A 23,224-nucleotide genomic window follows, 5' to 3' on the forward strand; every position below is an offset into this window, starting at 1 on the left:
TTCATGAGGGGAGAAGAAGAAGACCTTTGGTTTTCCAAACGAGTTTGAAGAGTCTTGTGTCAGGAGGGTTAAGAGCTTTTGGATTTCCAAAGCTTATCTTCCGGAATAAAAGCCAAATTGCTTAAGAGCAATTTGGTCCTTACAACAATAACAGGGGCGGCATGGTAATTTTCCATGGATAGCACATTCTAGAAGGATTGCACCTCCTTATGATGGATCACCTCCACTTGATCAAGGCTCCAGCAAATCATCACCATCCATTTAAATCAAATCCATCACAAGGCTATTATGTTGACACATGTTGTGTCCTTTATTTCTTAATCACCAAGTTTACTTGATGACCACACCTAGCATAATATAAATAATTGTATGTTAGCATTATAATTTTTAAAATGAGAATTTTGATTCCTAAAGATTCACTCATTCAAATTTATTATGGTATCAGAGAAACATTAAGTTAAAAGGCTATCCTTTTTCTTACCCATTATGGCCGGACCGATGATTACGTCCAGCAGCCCATACCACCTTCCCCAAAACGAAACTCCGGCGTTGTCGCTGGTATCACAGGTCCTCACCGGGCCAAACTATCACCAATGGTCTAGAGCTGTCAAGGTAGCTCTAATGTCGAAGAACAAGTTTGGGTTTGTCGATGGCACTATCACCGCTCCTGCACCAGACGATAACATGTTTAGCCAATGGGAAAGGTGCAATAACATGGTTATATCATGGCTAAATCATGCTGTTTCACCTACCATTGCGCGAAGCGTGATGTGGCTCGATAAGGCACATCAGATCTGGGCAGACTTAAAGGAAAGGTTTGCGCAAGCAGATTCACTGCGGATACTCGAGCTGCGAAGGGAAATACACAGTATGAAGCAGGGAAACGGAAGTGTCACTGAGTACTATACCAACTTGAAAGTATTGCAGGATGAGTTAACAAACCTGAGACCAATGCCCCAATGCATTTTCCGGCAGGTGTGTAGCTGCACTGCTTTCAAAATCCTGAGGGATCAACAAGACGCGGACCATGTTATCACTTTTCTCCAAGGGTTAAATGAATCCTACTCAACCATCTGTTCGCAGATACTACTGATCGAGCCAATCCCCTCATTGAACAAGACCTATGCGCTGGCCATTCAGCATGAAAGACAACTTGGTCTTGCACCTGCAAAAGGAAACGAAGGAGGTGAAAGCAACATGTTTGCAGGTTTCACTAACACCAACGGCAGACAGAACAAATCGAACAACACTAGAAATCAGAACAACAATCGCAGGAACAACGGTAAAAGCTCATCCTTATGCACTTATTGTGGTAACACTGGACACACAGAAGAAATATGTTTCAAGAAACATGGATATCCCCCAAATTATGGCAACAGAACCAAGAATCCTTTCAGAACAAATCAACCCAGGGCAAACTCAGCAGTTAATCAGGGCAATGAGGAAAACTCAGGAGAAGAAGACAATAAGCAGACCAATCCAGAACCATTCACTCTGACCAAAGACCAGTATCAATCGCTGGTGGCCCTACTGCCCATGAATCAAGGAAAGACCCCGGCCTCGGGCAACAGCGTCAATACCTTTGTCAAGGGAGACAGTTCTGGTAACGGTCCTAACCCTAATTTTGCCTCATCATGTTGGATAATTGACACAGGAGCTACAGATCATATCATTTGTAATAAACAAATGTACAGCTCATACAAACAAATCGAAAAATGTTGGGTAAACTTGCCAAACGGAGAAAGGGTCAGGGCAGAATACATTAGCACTGTAACCTTAAGTCCTGAACTTGTTTTGCTTAATGTTCTGTGCATACCTGCGTTTGATTACAATCTAATATCGACTAGTAAGCTATTGAGTAATGATGGACTCTGTGTTGTGATAACGGGATCAATGTGTGTGATACAGGACACAACAAGTTGGAAGAAGATTGGCTTGGCTAGAGAGCATGGAGGCCTCTATTATCTGGAATACCCGCTGCCTAATCATATTTCTGTTTTTTCTATTAAAACCAGTTTGTGGCATTTACGTTTTGGTCATCCCTCTCATGAGAGGTTGCAAGGCCTCAATCTATCTTGTAATGATTTCAATTCCTTCAAAGAAATTCCATGTGACATTTGTCAAAAAGCCAAGCAAAAGAAAATGCCTTTCTCACTAAGCCACAATATAGCAGATGAATGCTTTGATTTAATTCATGCAGACATATGGGGCCCAACACAAGAGTCACACTCTAGTAAACGATATTTCCTAACCATATTAGATGACCATAGCAGGTATACATGGGTCACATTAATGCAAACAAAGGGGGAATCAAGTACAGCGCTACAACAATTCTGCACATATGTAAACAGACAATTTGGCAAGAATGTGAAAACAATCCGAACGGACAATGGCCCTGAGTTCATCATGAAGGAATTTTATGCAGAACACAGAATCATACATCACACTTCATGTCCAGAAACACCACAACAAAACGGCAGAGTAGAACGCAAACACCAAGACATAATGAATACCACCAGAGCACTCATGTTTCAAAGTTCACTGCCTCACATTTTTTGGCCGGAAGCAGTTAGTCATGCAGTTTATCTCATCAACAGATTACCATCCACACCAATCCGGGGCCAGACACCTTACGAGCGACTGTATGGCAAAGGGGCACATGTAGACGACCTCAAAGTTTTTGGGTGTCTAGCATACGCCTCAGCTTTGGACAGACACAAAGGCAAATTCACAGAAAGAGCAATAAAGTGCATCTTCTTGGGATACAGACACGGCACAAAGGGATTCAAACTTTTGAATCTAAACACTAACATTGTTTTCTTTTCCAGACATGTAAAGTTCTATGAGAACTTCTTCCCTTTTTCAGAAGAACACAAGAAAGATGAAACATCATGTTGCAGTGAAGAAGAGTTGGAGTTACTCCATAAAGCATGCATAAACGAAGATGAGGATGAATCATACAGTGCAAATGATGAACAAGGCGCAACAGAGACAACACAACATGTTGATGCAATACAAGAAATCGAAGACAATATCGAGCAGCCAGAGATACTAGCACATGAACATCAACAAATCAACACAAGGCCACAAAGAACAAGGAAACTTCCAACCTATCTCAGAGACTATCACTTGGCACTGGTCCAAGGCTCCACACTGCCATGCTTGACTAATTCCCCGCATGCTTTATGGAAACACTTGTCTTATGAGGGTTTTTCTCCAGCTAAGAGAACTTTCTCAATTAATCTTTCCTGCCATCGGGAGCCTGCAACATATGAAGAAGCCAAGTTAGAAAGAGGATGGGTGGAGGCAATGAACAAGGAACTGGCTGCACTAGAAGCTAACCAAACCTGGAGCTTAGTTGACTTACCAAAGGGCAAAAGACCCATAGGCTGCCGATGGGTCTACAAAATCAAACACAAATCCGATGGAAGCATTGCCAGGTTCAAAGCCAGGTTGGTTGCCAAGGGCTACACCCAACAAGAGGGAGTGGACTTCACTGCAACCTTCGCACCTGTAGCAAAATTCACCACCATCAGGACTCTATTAGCAATAGCAATTGCAAAGGAATGGCACATACATCAACTTGATATTGACAACGCATACTTACATGGGGAGCTGAGCGAAGATGTCTATATGGCAATGCCACCAGGAGTATCCTCGGAAAGACCTCGGCAAGTATGCAAGCTCAATAAAGCCCTCTACGGTCTCAGGCAAGCAGGCAGGCAGTGGAACGCCAAGTTGACCGGCACCATCAAACATATGGGGTTTTCTCAATCAGTGGCCGATCCATCCTTATTCACAAAGGAATATGCAGGACAGGTAACCATGTTGCTAGTATATGTCGATGATGTAGTTCTCGCAGGAAACGACATGCAAACCATCAACCAGGCCAAACAACACCTAAACAACATCTTCAGCATTAAAGATCTCGGGGCCATACATTATTTTCTAGGTTTTGAGTTCTCTCGCAGCCGTCAGGGACTCCACATGTCACAAAGAAAATACACATTAGAGTTGTTACAAGACCAGGGATTCATCGACTGCAAACCAGCCTCATCTCCGGCACTACCAAATCACAAACCAAACCAAAACGACAATCCACTCCCAGAAATCACACCATATAGGCAGTTAATCGGCAAACTGTTATATCTCACACATACCAGACCGGACATCACATATATTGTGAATCAACTATCCCAACATCTCATGCAACCAACCACAGAGAATTTAAACAGAGCAGAGAGAGTTCTACGTTACCTCAAAGGGACCATCGGTTTGGGCCTTTTCCTTCCCACATGCAATAACTTGAAACTACAGGCCTTCACGGATTCAGACTGGGAACTTGTCAAGAAACTCGGAAATCAATCACCGGGTACGCCGTCTTCCTCGGATCGGCCCTCATCTCCTGGAAATCAAAGAAACAGAACACCGTTTCCAGGTCCTCCTTAGAGTCGGAATACAGAGCCATGGCCTCCACATCATGTGAGCTTCACTGGCTCACGAATCTCCTAACAGATATGAAGGCACCACCGGAGACAGCTTCCCTCATGTTCTGTGACAATATCTCCGCCATGCACATAGCCCAGAACCCAGTTTTTCACGAGCGGACGAAACACATAGATATTGACTGTCACGTCATCCGCGAACGCGTTCAGGCCGATTTGATCCGATTGATGCCAATACCCCCGGCTCTGCAGGTGGCGGATCTCTTTACAAAAGCACAACATGCTCCGCAGCTTAGGTTTTTGATTGGCAAACTAAGCTTGAAGAATTTGTACCAAGCTTAGCTTGAGGGAGGATATTAAATTCATCCAAGAAAAATTCCAGTACAAAAGCTTCAAGAACAAATGGAGAGGAAATGGAGTGTTTCGGATTCATGAGGGGAGAAGAAGAAGACCTTTGGTTTTCCAAACGAGTTTGAAGAGTCTTGTGTCAGGAGGGTTAAGAGCTTTTGGATTTCCAAAGCTTATCTTCCGGAATAAAAGCCAAATTGCTTAAGGGCAATTTGGTCCTTACAACAATAACAGGGGCGACATGGTAATTTTCCATGGATAGCACATTCTAGAAGGGTTGCACCTCCTTATGATGGATCACCTCCACTTGATCAAGGCTCCAGCAAATCATCACCATCCATTTAAATCAAATCCATCACAAGGCTATTATGTTGACACATGTTGTGTCCTTTATTTCTTAATCACCAAGTTTACTTGATGACCACACCTAGCATAATATAAATAATTGTATGTTAGCATTATAATTTTTAAAATGAGAATTTTGATTCCTAAAGATTCACTCATTCAAATTTATTACGAGGAATGGAATAGAAATTCTTTAGGAATAACTATTCTTATGTTTGGTTGGTAGAATAACATATGATGAAATAGATAATTTTTTTATTCAAAAGTCAATATTACCCTCAAATGTAATTTCTTATTTCTTTTAAAATTTTAATTATTATTAAAAATTGTTCAAATATTTAATATATATTATTTTAAAAATATATAAAAAAACAGAAAAATGCGAAATATGAAACACGGAAAAAAAACACGAATAATAGAAAAATGAAAAAATTGTAAAAACACGAAAAAAGAGAGGTGGAAAACAGTAAACACAAAATGTAAAAGTGCAAATTAAAAACACAAAAACAAAAGAAAAAAACGAAATAAAAGTGGAAAATTGTGAAAAGCGAAAAACATATAAACTTGTTAACACAAAAAAAAAAACGCAAAACATGCAAAAACACAAAAAAAAAATGTGCAAACGGTAAAACAAAAAAAAGGTAGAGACGTGGAAAGCTATGAAAACGCAAAAATAGGAAAAAAATATAGAAAAAAACCCATGAAAACAAGAAAATGCCAAAAAAAACACAAAACATAAAAAACGTGAAATGGAAAACACGAAAATGTAAAAAATATGAAAATCTGGAAAAATATTTTTTTGATAGAAATTGGGACGAGACAGAACTTGGATGGAGTGAGCACCCAAAGCCCAAGAACTGTCAAACCCGGAATATATTAATAAAAGAAAAGGCGAGGGGTTGAACAAGAGAAGAGGAAGGAGAACAAACAAGAAGAAGGGGGAAGGAGAAAAGTATAGGAGAGGTCAAGAAAAACGCAAATGAGAAATAGTACAAATGTCATCATTGATAAACATGTGGCAAAAAGCAAGAGCTGAAGGCCACCAATTGATCACGGAGGAAGAGACTCCAAATTTTGCCAATGCATCAGTAACTCTATTACCTTCCCTAAAGATGTGAGTAAAAAGAATGTTCATCCTGGAGCAAATACTGAGACAATGCAACCACTCTTGTCGAATACTCCAAGGAACATCCATGGAACGATGTCGAAGCAGATTAACTACGTACATGGAGTCTGACTCAACCCAAAGCTGATGCCAATTTTTCTCCCAACCAAGTTCAATTGCGAAAATAGCGGCCCTCAATTCAGCCATATAAGCAAAAGAAGGAGGGGTAGAAAAAGCAAAACAACCTTTGGGAAAGCCACGATAGTTGCGAAAAATGCCTCCTGCTCCTGCCTCGCTAGGAGTGCCAAAAGCAGAGCCATCCACATTGACTTTAACCCAGCCCGGAGGAGGTTTAAGCCAGAGGACCAGAATAATGTTGGGAGCAGGAGGCGGCCTAGGAGAAGTCAGAAGGCGGGATAAGATAGCAGCATCTCTCCGAGAAGAACAAAAACCTTTAGAAGTGGCCAAGGATTCTCGAATCATTCGAAAGAGGGTGATCTTCGAGAGCTGAATAGAAGGAGAAACTTCCTTAAAGATTGCTTCATTCCTGCAATGCCAGATTAACTAGATGCAAGTGACAACGGCAACACGCCATATCATCAACACCTGTGAGCTAAAATGAATGCTACGAAGAGTGCTGAAGAAGTGTATGAATTGGGAATGACAAAGCAAAGAGCAGTCAAAATGAATCTCAAGGGCCCTCCAAAGAGAATCTGCAAAAGAACAACTAATGAATAAGTGGTTAAAGGACTCAACATCCCTACCACATAGAGCACAACGAGAGGCAATGGAAAATCCAAGACGCTACAGGAGGTCATGAGTTGGAACCTGTCTATGCAAAACTCTCCAGAACATGAAGGAACAAGAAGGGGGAGTGTGGGCATTCCAAACAAATTTATACCAGTCCACCGAGAAGGAACTAGGACTGAGAACCGAATAGTACTCTTTGGCAGAGAAAATACCCTTCGTAGAGGGCTGCCAAGCGCAGAAGTCAATACCATCTCTACCCGGTGAATAGATCGAATACTATCTTGAACAACTGAAGGTAGAGTGCCTAAGTCAAGCCACTCTGAATTTACCAAAAAATCATCAACAGAATTATAGCGAGAACGCTTATCCTGATGATCAAGACCCAATCTGTCCACCACCAATGGTACGATCCACCTATCAGTCCATAAATTAAGTGATGAAGACTGACCAATCCACCAAAAGGTCTGGTCCTAAATGGATGAATAAACAAGCTTACAAGAAGACCAGATCGAGGAAGGAGCAATGGTAGCTTTAGGCAATCCAGAGACAGCCATAAATCTAGACTTCATCAGAGAAATAGCTAGATTGGAACCTTGAATCAATTCCCAACACATCTTACCCAAGAGAGCCTGGTTAAAGATCTTAAAGTCCTTAATGCCCAAACCACCCCCTTCCAAACTTTTGCAACAAGTCTGCCAGGGAACCGTGATTAGCTTCCTTTGATCAATACAACCCGTCCAAAGGAAGTTCCTAACACTTCTATTGAGCTTATTCAACAAACCCATTGGCCACTTATAGATTAAGAATGAGTGAACCAGAGAACCTGTCACACCCGACCCGTAAACGACCTCAATCGGCATCGGGCGTGAATTAGAAAAATCACAATCAACACTTAATAGTCTCCAAATTATCCAAATATAATAAACATCATACTTTTCAAGAATTCCTCTTAGATATATTATAAAATAAATCCATATTTCTACTACATTAGTCATTTAAGAGCCTCAACATATTTACCAACTCCTTGATATTACAATTGATATACTAAAGCTCTAGTGACAATTCTAACAATAAGCAACAACTTTCAATTCTCGCCTAATCAGTCGGTAATCTTCTCTATATCTTGTACTTTGTCACCTAAAAACATTAAAACATTTGAAAAAGTGAGACAAAAATCTCAGCAAGCAATTATCAACTACATAAAATACTTATACTTAAAATAACTATATTTATAGTTTAATTTTCAAAATGCATCATATAAAATTCATATTCTTCAAAATGAACTTTTTATGGATTAAACCATAATAAAATACTCAAAATAGTACTTTTAACCAAATATGCAATTTTAAATATCATAAGCTTGTTATAAACATTATTTTTCAAATATCACACATTGTAAAACTGTATTAAAATACTTAATACCAAACTTGTGTTCAAAATAACCGTAAATCAATGGTTACTTCACAAACCGTATATCATTAAATACTTCACAAGTCGTATATCAATAAATACTTCGCAAATCGTATTTCGATAAATACTTCATAAATCGTATTTCGATAAATATTTTATAAACTGTATCTCAATAAATACTGCGCAAACCGTATCCATCCGAGAGATAATCCCCATATGTATCAATCTCCACAATATAATAGAATCGAGATATCTCATAATTTGCCTATCCCGCATGGTCTTACTCAACACTTCTTTGCCATACCCGATAGGTCTTTCAACTGTGTACACATGCCGTATTTCTCACTAAATACGGATTTTAATAAAAACCACATATCCGGATTACTCTTGATGGATACTAAAAAATCTTATAATTTCATAATATAATTTAAAATCAGAAATATAGATATGTGAACATATATATATAAACTCATAAATCAACATCATAAAGTTTGCTCAATACCTTTACTCAATCAATTTCCAAAATATTAAATCATACTTCATTATTAAACTAAAATCACCAATAAATAATTTATTGATATATTTATCAATAACAACTTCAATTTCTTGAAACTAAAGACATGAATCATCAAATACATACTTTATTTCAATAAATCATAAATTCATCAAAATTACTATTTTAATAATCTCTAATTAAAACTAAAATTTACTTTTAGAAATAAATTTATAGAAAATTACTTAATATATATACATATACCTTTGTTCATAAACCAATTATCAATAAAATTTCTCAATACAATTTCCTTTAAATTCTACTCTTCAAAATCTTAAATCTTACACAAATATTAATCAAACATACTAAGTTTATCAAACCAAAATCCAAAATATGTGTATATAAACATATATTATAGGTTAAAATTAACATGCAAATACATATATAATTACTTGAACTTAACTTTAAACTCATATTCAAAACTAAATCATAAAAACACAAATTAATCAAATGCATGGCAAAAATCACCACAAAAATTTAATTTTGTGGAAAATATAGAGTTGTATATACATATATATACATAAAAACTCAAAAGGGTAGTTGATAGTTACTTACTTTAGCAAGAATTTGAAGAAAACTCTAAGAAAACATCAAATTCACCATAGAATCTGTTTAGGCAGAACTCCCTCTAGAAATATCGAAATCCAAATCCATCCGGTCAGAACTTAGAAATATGTCTCTAGAAGCTACAGTTTAAATTTTACGACGATCCAACGGTTGAATCTCCGGGAAACATTAATTTCGTATGGCTGGGTAAATTTTGGTGTGTGGAGGGGAAGGAAATGATGAAGATGGAGATTAAATGCCCCAATTATGAAATTCTGATTTTTGGTTCTTAATTATCTGAAAATTCAGATTGGACAGTGTGAATTGATGTCCCAATAAGGGAAAATCTCCATTTCGGTCCCTCTAAACTTTAACTTCTTTTAAAACTTATCCTAAACTTTTAATTTGACACTTAAAGCATGAAATTAGTCTCCAAATTATATCCATAATATCCAATTAACTCTCCAATTAATAAATAAATATAATGTAACATAATATTAGGGTATAATAACTAAAATTAAGGACACAGATCTGACAGAACCAGTAATAGCAGACTTAATTAGAGTTAAATGCCCTGCAAAGGAGAGAGAGCTACCTTTCCATTTGCTAAATTGAGAGAGAAATTTATCAGTAAGACTGATGAGATGACGAGCCTTTGGAGCTCCTTTGAATAAAGGAACTCCTAAGTAACTGAAAGGGAGAGACTCCAAACGGATGCCAAGACAATGAGCAAGACGAACCCTCCTTGAAGGACTCACCTGAGAACCAAAAATTATAGCAGATTTGTCCCAACTAACCTGTTGACCGGAGATCTTTCCATAGAACATGAAGAAATCCTTAAGAGCATGCAAGTTGCTCAAGGATGCCACTCCAAAAATGAGCATGTCATCAGCAAAAAGAAGATGAGAGGGAAAATAATTTCCTCCAGAATAATACATGGGAGAATAAGTACCCTCCCTCACCATCTTAGCAAGCCAACGAGAGAAAAAATCCTCAGCAATGTCAAACAGAAGAGGAGAGAGGGGGTCCCATTGTCTAACCCCTCTAGAATAAGAAAAGTAACCCCTTGGAGAACCATTAATCATCACAAAAATACGAGAGGATGCCAGAATGTTTAGGATCAAATGCCTTACGAATATCAATTTTTAAGGCCATGTGTCCACCAAAACGTTTTCTGTCAAGCATATTAACTCCCTCAGAAGCTAAGGCAATGCACTGATGAATGCTTCTACCTTTAAGAAAACCATACTGGTTGGGAGAGACAATTCTTGCTGAAATAACTGCAAGGCGATCAGCAAGAATTTTTGAGATGATTTTAAAACCAAAGTTAATCATCACAATTGGACGAAAATTCTCAATTCTGTCAGCTTCAGCAACTTTAAGAATTAGAGCCATAATACTAGAGTTTAAACCAGGCAGGATGCAACCATGATCAAAGAAAGCCTGAACCATATTACAAACATCCTTCCATATAATATCCCAAAAGAATTGATAAAAAATTCCCCCAAAACCATCAGGGCCTGGGGCACTGCCCGGATCCATGGAAAAGACTGTGCCTTTAATAGTTTCAATGGAAGGTTTAGAAGTTAATTCCTCATTTTCCAAAGAAGTTACTAAGTTGGGAATTACCTCATTAATTGGAGAGAGATCAACATGATCCCTAGAACTATGAAAGAGATTAGTGAAATATTCAATTACATGATCAGATAATCTAACCGTGTCAGAAGTGGGACCACCCTCATCTCCGATCCTCAAATGCTGAATGTCGACCTATGTCTTTCTGACTCTAGCAGACCTTTGGAAAAAACTAGTGTTCCGATCCCCCTCTTTAAGCCACTTAACACGGCTTTGCTCTCTGTACATCATCTCCTGTCGAAGAAGCTGTAAATCAAGGTTGGAACAGGCGGCAGAAGCAGCATTACTCAATTCCGGAGAATCACCATGTTCTGAAATTTGCTTTTGAATATCAGCAAGATGAACTTCAGCTAGTTGGATATTAGAATCAATTCTTCCAAACACATTTTTATTCCAATCCCTAAGAATAGGCCTAAGGGTTCGAAGTTTATGACATAATAGTTGAGCATGAGGGAGAGAGATGTGGGATGTAGTCTAGTGATTAGAAATTACCCCCTTTAAAGAATCATTAGTTGTCCTCATTACATGGAATCTGAACCTAGTAATCCTTGGTTCCCCAATCCTACATTGAAGGAGCATCAGGCAATGATCAGAACTATACCTTGCCAAAGCCGTGCAAGAGATAGAGTCCCAAGAATCCAAAAAGGCCTCAGACACTAAAGCTCTATCCAGTCGACACTCAACATGAGCCACCCCATGCCGACCATTGGACCAAGTAAACTTCTGACCCAAAGTATTAATATCAATAAGATCACAATCATCAATGAAATTTCTGAATTCCCTGTAGGATCCAACAGCGGGAGGGGAACCAAGCTTCTCATAAGAGCCCGTAATAGCATTGAAATCCCTAAACACCAACCAATTGTTAGTTGGAAAGCCGCAACTATAAAGAGAAGACCACAACTCCCTTCTTTCCGAAGCCAGGTTACTACCATAAACAAAAGAAAGAAGAAAAGACTTATCACCCAGCTGGTGTTGAACAGTAACATGTTGGGCATGAGAAGAATGAAGAGAAAGAGAAGAAGCATCCCTAGAGAGAAGCCAAAGAGTCGGTGAATCTTTATCATTCCAGGCAAAGAGAAAAAGATCCAAAGATCTCCAAAACCGATCATCAGTGTCACTAAAACAAACAAGAGGTTCTGCAAGACATAAAAAATCAGGACGATGTTGTTGGCACAGAAGCTTCAGGGCTCGTTGAGTGCGATTATTACCGATGCCCCTATAATTCCAAAATAACACAATCATTGAAACCGCAAAGGCGGCTTGCTATGCCGTTTACCACTGGCCTCAAGGGGAATGTTGTTATCTTTGTGCTTCTTCCTTTTCTAGACTTTAGACCAAGTCTTTTCCTTTGTATCATTAACCACCTACAAACAGTCACTGTTTTCTGAATACATAATGATTTGAAAATTAGGAAGTTCAGAAGCTTGAGGACTAGGGTGAGAGGTTTGCCGACCCAAGACTCCTAGCTCTTTATCAAGTTGATAAGATGGAAAGTCAAGAAAAGGAGAGGCGGGGGCCGTGCCAGAGTCAGAATCAAGAACCGCTTCATTAATCTTGACAGAACTATGAAGTACCATCTGCAAGTCACAATTATTAGGTTTGTCAGACTCTTCAACGGCATGAGCCCCTTTAGAGGATTCACCAGGCTCAATGTGAACTTCAGGCTTCCGTTGCCAAATCCGAGTAACAGACCTACCTCGGGGTTCGGGAGATTCCATCTTTTGCTTCCCATTTCTTTGCTTTGTGACAACATGTTCTTCACGACGAAGATTCCTCCTACAAGCTCCAGCAGAATGACCAATGGAATGGCAAATGGAGCATAAGTCAGGAAGTCTTTCATATTCAAGGGAAATCTAATGCATTGAAGTGTCAGTATCCACCCTTAGCTTGTATTAAATTTCCTTAGAAAGCTCCACATCAATCAAGATACGAGTGTAGTGACCCATTTCACCCTCCACAGTATTCTTGTCAAAATGAAGGGGCACCCCAATCGCCCTTGCAATGCTTGCCATGATCCGCTTATCCCAGAATTCCCAAGAAAGATTGTAGAATCGGACCCAAACTTGAGCAGATGTGGATTTGTGAGAGTCCGGATTAAATCCTGGACTCCAAGGAATGAAACACATAATTCCAGGCTTGAGAGCAATGACACCACGACTCCAAATAGATTGGAGAGCCTCTGCGGACACAAGAATGATGTGGTAAAACCTCTACCCAGAGAAATCAATATCCAATTAGGAGGGCAACCCCAAATAGTTGAAAGTTTGGTCTTCAAGTCCGGCTGTTCCAAGGAGATTCCCTTTTAGTAAGAGTGATACGCCCAATAATAGAATGCTTACAAAGATTGAGTCTTTCATTGTAAATATCCTGTTGTATTTTGACGGCTTTAAAGCTGCCTTTTTCAGATATAAGAGACCGATCCACGAAGGGAGGAACATCAAGAGAAACAGCCGCAAAAGGAGCAGCACTAACAAGAGTAGCCGCATAGGACCTAGGTCCAGCAGAAGGCTCGGGTCTCGAATGAGGACAAATTGCAGCATCACGAGATCCAGGCGAAGCATATTTCAAGAAAGATGATCTGGAAAAAAGATGAGCAATGGAGCAATCCATCTCCATCAGATCTGCGAGAGCCGACCAAGCAACCAAAGACGATAGCGGTGGCAAAAAGGCGGCGACGGAGAGTCAAAACCCTAGCAGCGCAAAACCTCTTAATCGACAAACCTTTTACAAAAACAATTAACTTAATCCATCACATATTATTAATTTATTATTTCATTATGGATATATTAAATTAAGATGCAGAAAAATCCAAATAGAGCCCGTTAAATTGTCTCCCTAAGGTAGAGTTTCAAGTGCAGTATCTGTTGAAACACCTTTCCACAAGATTTTGATTTGACAAAATCATCCATGATTAAGAGACAATTAAATTTAAGTGCTTTATTTTAATTGTACTAATCCGTCTTGTTCAATGTTCAGTATAAATATAAATATAAATAGATATAAAAGTAAAACAGGACAAAGTCAGCATGAGATGACAGAACAAGCTAAGTGGAATAATACTCAGTATAGAAGTGGAAACGAACCCAGCATCAAAATATTGAGGCTTAAAATCAAACAAAGCTAAGTGAGATAGAACTCAGCATGAGAAGTCGTCTTAACAACTATCTTACAAAGAAGAGCTAACTAAAACATAACTCAGCATAGAAGTTGCCAAAGACAATGAACAAAGCTGAGTGAATCCTCAGGACAACATGAAAGAGTTGCTTGCAAGACGACAAAGATTGCCGACCCTGTGCGCCAATAATTGAAACCTTTGAATTACGTAAAAGACACATTCCGAGATGTATGGGTCAATGGATTATTGGTAAAGGACAACTGGCACAAAAAGACAAGTCTGCAAGATAAAGACAAACCTGGCATCTGAAGAAATCAGAGGAAAAGGATTGGCCTGAGAATTCTGAAGCTGACCAGAGGCTGTCTCCTAAAAGAGTCGTTTTAACATTAACGGCTACATCATTTCAAAATGATCCGATTCCAGATTTTCTCCTATATAAGGACAATCAAAATCCCTAGATCATTGCCGATTGTTAAAAAAAAAGGGAAACAAAAGTACAAGAGAGAAAAGATACAAAAGCACTCAGATACAAAAAGAGATCTTACACCCATCTTCCATTCTTTGTGTAAATGCTAGAGTGATTACTTGTAATCTTCTAAAGTGTTCTTTATTTGAAAAGGAACAAGTGTTTATCAATTGTAACATTGAGAGCGTTGTGCTGAGTGTTTGGTTGTAAACATTCAGTGGTAGAGAAATCTAGGTGCTGGGTTGTAGCACTTAGTAGGAGTTGAGTAGACGAATAGAGGAAGATACTCTTGCATATTCAACTGCCTTGTAATCGATTTGTTCTCTACCTTTAAAGAGCTCAGTATTGGATTCTAAAAGCCCGGAGGACTCTGGGGATTGGACGTAGGCAGAGAGGCCGAACCAGGATAAGTGATACTGAGTAATCTCTAACCCTCTCTCAATATATATATTTGCATGTGTTGTAAGTTTACTCAGCATATAAAATTGTTTAAAGTTGACTCTGAGTAATTTCAAGTGTTGAGTTAGAAGCTGACCTCCAAGAGTGTCAATATCTAACTCACAAAGTAAAACAGCCTTAGTCAATATCCGGCCAAAGCTGTCTTGTAACATATCTGGCCAAGCTGACCAAAAGCTGAGTTGACAAACTCACCAAATAACTAAGTCAGCACATTAATTAAACGGAAAAAGTTACATTAGTTCCTAACCCTCCCCCCCTTGGAACTAATCACACGGGACCAACAAGTGGTATCAGAGCCTAAGCTCACTACTCAAAGATATAACTATCTTAAGCGAATCCCCATAAATGGCTAAGAAAAACACTCGTTTCCTTCCAGGGAACCAAACAACACAGATACTCCCTGAGGGATTATCAATCACTAGACCTCCCCTATTCTTTGGATCTAATTATACATTCTGGAAGAATAGGATGAAAAACTTTATTCAAGCCACAAACATGAGTGCATGGCTTGCAATTGTTCAAGGTCCACATGTGCCATATAAAACTATTAACAATGAGAAAATTGTTAAAAGCGAAGCTGAGTGGACAGAGGATGACCTCAGAAAATTACAAAATAATGCTTTGGCTATAAATATGCTTCACTGTGCTTTAGATGCTGCAGAATACAATAAGATTTCAGGATGTGAGTCAGCACAGGAGATTTGGAAGAAGTTGGAAGTGACTTATGAAGGCACAAGTAAGGTTAAGGAGTCCAAAGTCAATCAGCATATGAGACTTTACGAGCTGTTCGAGATGAACGAGAACGAAGACATCTCAGAAATGAACTCAAGATTCACCAACATCATAAATGAGCTCAAAAGACTTGGAAAGAACTTCACTAAAGAGGAACAGGTGAAGAAAATTCTGAGGAGTCTACCTAAGAGCTGGCAAGCAAAGAAAACAGTTGTAGAAGAAGCTCAGGACTTGACTACCTACAAATATGATGAGCTGATCGGATCCTTGCTAACCCATGAAATCTCTATGAAAAACTTTGAAGCTAAAGAAAAGTCTGAAGATAAGAAACAGAAATCACTAGTGATGAAAGCTGACTCCACAGAAGCTGAGTCAACTGATGATGAGGAAATGGCTATGTTTACTAGAAAAATGAAGAAGCTGTTCAGAAGAAATGACAGAAACATCAAACGGCCATACAAGAGAGGTGGTAGGTACAAGGCTGAGTCTAGTGACAAATATAAGAAGGACAGCTCCAAGTCTGTCATATGTTTTGAGTGCCACCAAACTGGGCACATCAAGTCAAGCTGCCCAAACCTAAAAAGGGATAAGAAGGGAAACAAGAAGGCAATGGTAGCAACATGGAGTGACAGTGACGAGTGAACATCATCCGAAGCTGATGCAAATGAAATGGCAAACATATGCTTCATGGCCGATGATGCTGATCACTCTCAATCTGAGCAAGGTGACCTCTCTGATGAAACTGACCAGGAGGAACACAACAATGAGGTAACATCCCTACTTTTGCTTAGAAACGAAATGGTAAATGCCTTAAGTGATTTATATACACTAACTAAAAAGTGTAATAAGAAAATCAAATCACTCAGCAGGCGGTGTGATGAGATTGAAGAGGTCAAGCTGAGTGACCTCAGATATCTCCTCCAAGACAATGCAGATTTACATAGCAACATTCAAATAATGCATAAGTTTGTCATGGAGGTTCAATCTGAGTCAAAGAAACTTAGTAAGGACGTTACAACCCTACAGAGTCAAGTAAAAGGCTCAAATAAACATAAATCCCATGTTGAGTACTCAAGTACTAGTCAGCATAAACAGTTCACCCAGTGTGACTGTTGCGGGAAAAGGGGACACACAAAAGATGTGTGTTGGTTCAACAAGTGGATTGTCCAATGTGACTTCTGCGGAAGAAAAGGACATACCACTACGGTATGTTGGCATGCTCAACATAACAATACTGACCACACTCAGCATCGCCCTCAAAGAATGAGTTATTGTGACTTCTGTGGTAAAAATGGCCACACTATAAAAGTATGTCATCACAAACTGAAATATGACTTTGCACCTGTTTATACTAACAAGAAAGGACCCAAAAAGAATTGGGTACCTAAAGATGAATAGTTTAAAATGCAGGTTAGCTTGACATGCGTGGAGAAGTCAAAACTGTGGTATATAGACAGCGCATGCTCAAGACACATGACAGGTGATGAAACACAATTCATCACACTAGAGCTTAAACGAGGTGGAAGTGTAAGCTTCGGAGACAATAAGAAGGGTAAGATAGTCGGCTCAGGTACTATCAGAGGTAACCCAGCTATTGAGTCTGTCTCCTTAGTCAAAGGTCTCAAATACAATCTACTGAGTGTAGCTCAACTTTGCAAAAGTGGTAGAAAGGTTGTATTTGATAATACCAAGTGTCAAATACTCGAGGGAAATACAAATGAATTAATTTTAACTGCCCCTCGTGTAGAAAATGTGTACGTGCTAAATTTAGAAAAACAGTTTTCCAAAAACATATGCTTGGTGTCTAAAGAGGATAACTCCTGGCTATGGCATAGAAGACTTGGGCATGTCAGCATGGACCTTCTTGCCAAATTAGCTAGAAAGCAATTAGTTGACGGATTACCCAAATTAAAATTTGAAAAAGATCAAATGTGTAAAGCTTGTCAGCAAGGCAAACAAACTAAAAAGTCATTTCATAGTAAAAATGTTGTCTCAACCAAGAGACCATTGGAATTACTACACTTGGATCTTTTCGGACCTATCCAGCCACTCAGCTTGAGAGGTAAGAAATTTTCCTTAGTCATTGTAGACGATTTCTCTCGGTACACTTGGATCATCTTGCTGAGTAGCAAGAGTGAAACATTTGAGATGTTCACCACATTGATTAAAAAGCTTGAAATTGACAAAGACCTAAAAGTAGCTCATATTAGAAGTGACAATGGTGGAGAATTCAAAAACCAACAGTTTGATGAATTCTGTGAAGCCAGTGGTATTAACCACAATTTCTCAGCTCCTAGAACACCTCAACAAAATGGGGTTGTTGAGAGGAAGAATAGAACTATTGTCGAAATTGCTAGAACCATGCTGAGTGAAAATAGGCTTCCAAAGTACTTCTGGGGTGAAGCTATCCACACAGCATGCTATATATTGAATATGGCTCTAGTAAGACCTATACTTAAGAAAACCCCATATGAACTTTGGAAAGGACGAAAGCCCAATATTGGGTACTTTCGTGCCTTTGGGTGTAAATGCTTTATACTCAATACAAAGGACAATCTTGCAAAATTTGATGCTAAAGCTGATGAAGCGATCTTCTTAGGGTACTCAACAAACAGTAAAGCATATAGAGTCTATAATAAACGAACTCAGGTTGTAGAAGAGTCTATCCATGTTGAGTTCGATGAAGCTGACCCTGCAGGAAAGTCAACTCAGCTCACTGAAGATGAACCAAGCTCAGCTTTCGCTGATCAAAATGGAGCCTCTGAATCATCAATACAAGGGCTGGCCAAAGGTAAACAAGAAGTTGAAATTACATTTACTGACCAGGCTATTCCTGTAGAGATTGTAGAAACACGTGTTCCAAACGACACAACACTACCTAAGGAAATAAAAATCCCAAGAGGACACTCAGAAAAGTCTATTCTTGATGCTGCTGACAATAAGTTGATGACTAGAGATCAGCTTAGGAAGTTCCTCAGCAACGTAGCATTCGTCTCAATGCATGAGCCAAAGAACTTTGCTGATGCTGAGCACGATGAATATTGGATCAATGCTATGCAAGAAGAACTTGATCAATTCACCAGGAATGAGGTATGGGATTTAGTACCTAAACCTAGGAATCAAAAGCCTATAGGAACCAAGTGGGTCTTTAGAAATAAACTAGATGAGCACGGAAACGTAATAAGAAACAAGGCTCGACTTGTAGCCCAAGGATATAGTCAGCAAGAGGGTATTGACTATGGAGAAACTTTTGCACCAGTTGCTAGGCTAGAAGCAATACGTATATTGTGTGCTTATGCTAGTTTCATGAACTTTAAGTTATACCAAATGGATGTTAAAAGTGCATTTCTTAATGGGTTCATAAACGAAGAAGTATATGTTAATCAACCTCCTGGATTTGAAGATCCAAAATTTCCAAACCACGTCTATAAACTCAAAAAGGCCTTGTATGGCCTAAAGCAAGCTCAAAGAGCTTGGTATGAGAGGTTGACCAACTTCCTGCTGACCAGGAACTATGTCAGAGGAAAAGCTGACACAACCTTATTTATTAAGAAAAAGGGTAAACATACCCTACTTGCACAAATATATGTAGATGATATAATATTTGGTGCTACTGACGAATCTTTGTGTAAAGAATTTAGCAAACAGATGCAAACTGAGTTCGAGATGTCCATGATGGGTGAACTCAACTTCTTCCTTGGACTTCAAATTAAGCAAGGTAAGAATGGCATCTTCATAAGTCAGTCCAAGTACGCCAAAGAAATGTTAAAGAAATTCGATATGGAAGACTGCAAACCCATATCAACCCCAATGAGTACTGATACTGTCCTATGCAAAGATGAGAAGAGTAAGTCAATAGATAGTAAACTTTATCGAGGTATGATAGGCTCCTTACTTTATCTCACGGCTAGTAGACCTGATATACAGTACTCAGTATGTTATTGTGCAAGATATCAAGCTGACCCCAGGGAATCTCACCTAGTTGCTGTAAAAAGAATTTTTAGATATTTGCAAAGCTCAGTTGATGCAGGTTTATGGTATCCAACCTCAAATGACTTCACACTCATTGGATATACTGATGCTGACTATGGACGAGATAAGCTAGAACGTAAAAGTACTTCAGGAGGATGCCATTTCCTTGGAAGCTGTCTAGTATCTTGGTTCAGCAAGAAGCAGTCATCAGTAGCCTTGTCTACAACTGAAGCTGAGTATGTTGCTGCTGGAAGCTGTGTTGCACAAGTTTTATGGATTAAGCAGCAGCTTGAGGATTATGGAGTAAAAACCGAAACAATAGAGATCAAATGTGACAACAAAAGTGCCATTGATCTGTCCAAGAATCCAATCCAACACAGCAGGATGAAGCATGTCAGCATAAGGCATCACTTCATCAGAGATCACGTACTAAAAGGTGAGATCAAGCTGACCTATGTACCAACAGATGAACAGCTTGCAGACATCTTCACCAAGCCATTGGCTCGTGAACAATTCAACATACTAAGGGAAGCTATTGGTATGTCTAATCCTCTTCTATAATTCTATGTGAAAAATTTGAACGTTGAGTGATTGCCATGCTAAGTTAATTCAAAATTAGTAACTACTATGTACTGAGATAATATACACGTTAAGTGATTATCCTGAGTAGATACACATGCTGAGTAATCACCCTATGCTGAGCAGATACACATGTTGAAGTGATTATCCCATGCTAAGTTACTAAGAGAAGAACTTCATTTGCATAGAACTAGGTACTCAGTAGCACAAATGCTTCGAATTCTAGCAAAGCTAAGTTAAAACCCACTTACACCATTAAACGCTAACACGTGTAATAAATAGCTCCTAGGATAACTCAAGCAATAATGGGAAAACCCATGCGCCGAATGTGTCATAAATGACAGAATCTCTGTCGATTGAACGCCCCTAGGTGAAACGGCTAGTTCAACGAATATGATCAATTTCAATCTCTTTAAATAGTGGAAAATTTCCCACTTAATCCTCTTTACGCTTGAATCTTTTGGCATTCGAACCCCTCTCTCTCTAAAAATCAAAATTCCTAAAAATCTCTGAGAAAGAAAATATCGAACCCTCAAAATGTCTCCGGTGGTGATTCCGGCAAACATCACACCGATGAAAATCCCAAATCCCCTGTTCTTAATAAAAACCCTCAAGCTGACCCAGCAAGCTCCTCGAAACAACAGCAACCCAAGGCTAGAATCATGGTAAAGGTTCACAAGAAAGTCAACAATCTCGAAGTCCTAAAATGCCAGTGGTTTTCTCCTAGCTTCATCACCGCCGAGAAACCATTCTGTGAGTGGATCGAGAAAAACGGTTGGGCAGGCCTTTTCTCTCTCCCCGGAACTACCTATCCTTGCTTGGTTAGGGAATTTTACTCCAATCTGTTTATGGATGAAGACGATGCAGACTACCTGGTAACCCATGTCAAGGGCCACAAGATAACAATCACACCATCCTACTTGGCAACCCTGCTAAATCTACCAGAAGAAGGGACTGAGTTTAGAACAACAAAGGAAAAGCTTGATCATGTCAAGGGATTCTGCAAACCCAAAAACCACAAAGGAGAGATACCCAGTACCTGTATGGGACAAAACCAGAAGATGGCACACTACATACTGACCAACTTCATCTTCCCTAAACTTAGCTCAGCCTCGTCGGCCTCCAACTTCGAGCAGTGCTTTATATGGCACATGCTGACCTATAGCCCACTCAATATGCATGTGTTTCTGGTTGGTGCACTTCAACATGGAGGTAAAAAACTTAGACTAGGTTCTCTAATCACCAAAATCCTTGAAGATCACAAAATCGAGACAATCACTGAGACTAAGAGTTTGGGAACAGAAATAACCGCGGCTCTGCTATTTGGGTTGTTATTCAACCAACCTTTAAAGGGAGTTGAAGATGCTGAGGCAGATGAGGAAGAAAACGATGCTGAACAAGGAGTCGAAACTGTTCAAGAAGTAGAAGCTGTGCAAGAAGCAGGTGATGCTGAGCCAGAAGTTGAACCTAAGAAAGGGAAGGAAATCCCTGCTGAGTCACCAAAGGCAAAGAAGAAGAGGAAAGCACATGAAACATGCACAAAGGACATCTCTGCCGTCCCAAAGAAGAAGCGGGCCATGGCTAAGAGCAAAAACATTGATGCTGACCAACCTCAGGTTACACCTAGGTCGGCAGAGAAAAGAAAAGGGCAAGCTGAGCCCGAAGACGAAAGTGATGACACCCCAGAACAACCTCTAAAGAAGAAGAGTCGAAGTTGTGGTTTGAATATTGTTGAAGCTGATCCCATTGATTGGGTTGTGCCACCCAAGACACACTACACTCAAAGTCGTGAAATTGACTTGGAGAAAACTCCAGTTGAGCAAACAGAAGAAGAGGAAGAACAGCGACAGGATGCCAATCAGCCTGATGTTGAAGAAGAAGTTCATACTGAGTCAGATGATGTTGAGCAACATCAAGCAAAAGATGCTGAACAAGAAGGAGATGATCAGCAAGAGGATAGGCTCACACAACATGAAAGTCCAGATGACATTCAAGCTGACCCGTCTCCTCCCAAAGCTAAGTCATTCAAAAGGCTCAAGAAGAAGGCCTTCAAGGGACCAATTATTGATCTACTCATAGATTCTCCGCCTCTGGACCCAATCACCGATATGTTTGATATTCAGTTTGAATACTTCTCCCACACCATAGAGTCTCCTCCTAAAGAACCGGCCAACAATCAAGCCTCTGTTACTCATATTGAGGAACAAGCCAAGACTCCAGAGGATCCAAAATCTGCCGAGCAAGAACTCGAAGTCACAGCTACTCAAAAAGGAGACCAAACCATAAATCCACCTGCTCAACACTCAGCTCCTGGTACGGAATTACCTCAAGGAACAACTGTTGATCACTCAACTCAAGCTGATAAGCAGCCAACTCCACCACCATCCAGCTCAACTTCCATACCCGCTTCTGAGACAAATCCAACTGGTCAATTTGCCTATCTTAGTGCAACTCAATCTGGCCGTCGCATCGTAGAAACTGCTCAATCCCTTCTCCAGGAGTTCACCACTTCTGATGCTGCTGGGTCTGCTCATCCTGAGTCATCTAACATCTCATCCATCGCTTAACTTCTTAATGAAATCAAGGGGCTCAAGGACCTTATAAGTGTTATGACATCAGTTCAAACACAGCAACCCAAGCAAGACCAAATTGCGAAGCTGACCGAGCTGCTACTTCTCATGGTCAATCACATGGATTCACTTGAAGGAAAAATCAACACTCTCTCTGTGGTCAATCTAGGATATGTCACTTCAGCTGAGTT

The 23,224-nt window shown here is 39.5% G+C and overlaps 1 protein-coding gene across 1 annotated transcript; it reads right to left on the minus strand.

Moving 5' to 3' along the window:
- Positions 1-3,234: 3,234 nt before the first annotated feature.
- On the minus strand, positions 3,235-3,791 carry LOC136216993 (uncharacterized). The gene is made up of 3 exons (XM_066003546.1): positions 3,608-3,791; positions 3,368-3,511; positions 3,235-3,262 (listed from the first exon to the last, which is right to left on the minus strand). Exons 1-3 carry the CDS (start codon positions 3,757-3,759, stop codon positions 3,235-3,237), a joined length of 324 nt encoding a protein of 107 aa, XP_065859618.1. The 5' UTR covers positions 3,760-3,791.
- Positions 3,792-23,224: the final 19,433 nt, after the last annotated feature.

The sequence above is a fragment of the Euphorbia lathyris genome, chromosome 2, assembly GCF_963576675.1.
Source record: "Euphorbia lathyris chromosome 2, ddEupLath1.1, whole genome shotgun sequence".
Classification (NCBI taxonomy): Eukaryota; Viridiplantae; Streptophyta; class Magnoliopsida; order Malpighiales; family Euphorbiaceae; genus Euphorbia; species Euphorbia lathyris.

Bases quoted from the DNA above. Each gene is read 5' to 3' on its own strand.
- LOC136216993 (XM_066003546.1), bottom strand. From the start codon at position 3,759: ATGTTTGATGGTGCCGGTCAACTTGGCGTTCCACTGCCTGCCTGCTTG. The intron at 3,512-3,607 runs GTAAGTATGCGT...ATTTTGCTACAG, and splicing joins ATCTTCGCTCAGCTCCCCAT to GTGCGAAGGTTGCAGTGAAG. The intron at 3,263-3,367 runs GTAAGTCAACTA...CATATGTTGCAG, and splicing joins TATGGGTCTTTTGCCCTTTG to GCTCCCGATGGCAGGAAAGA.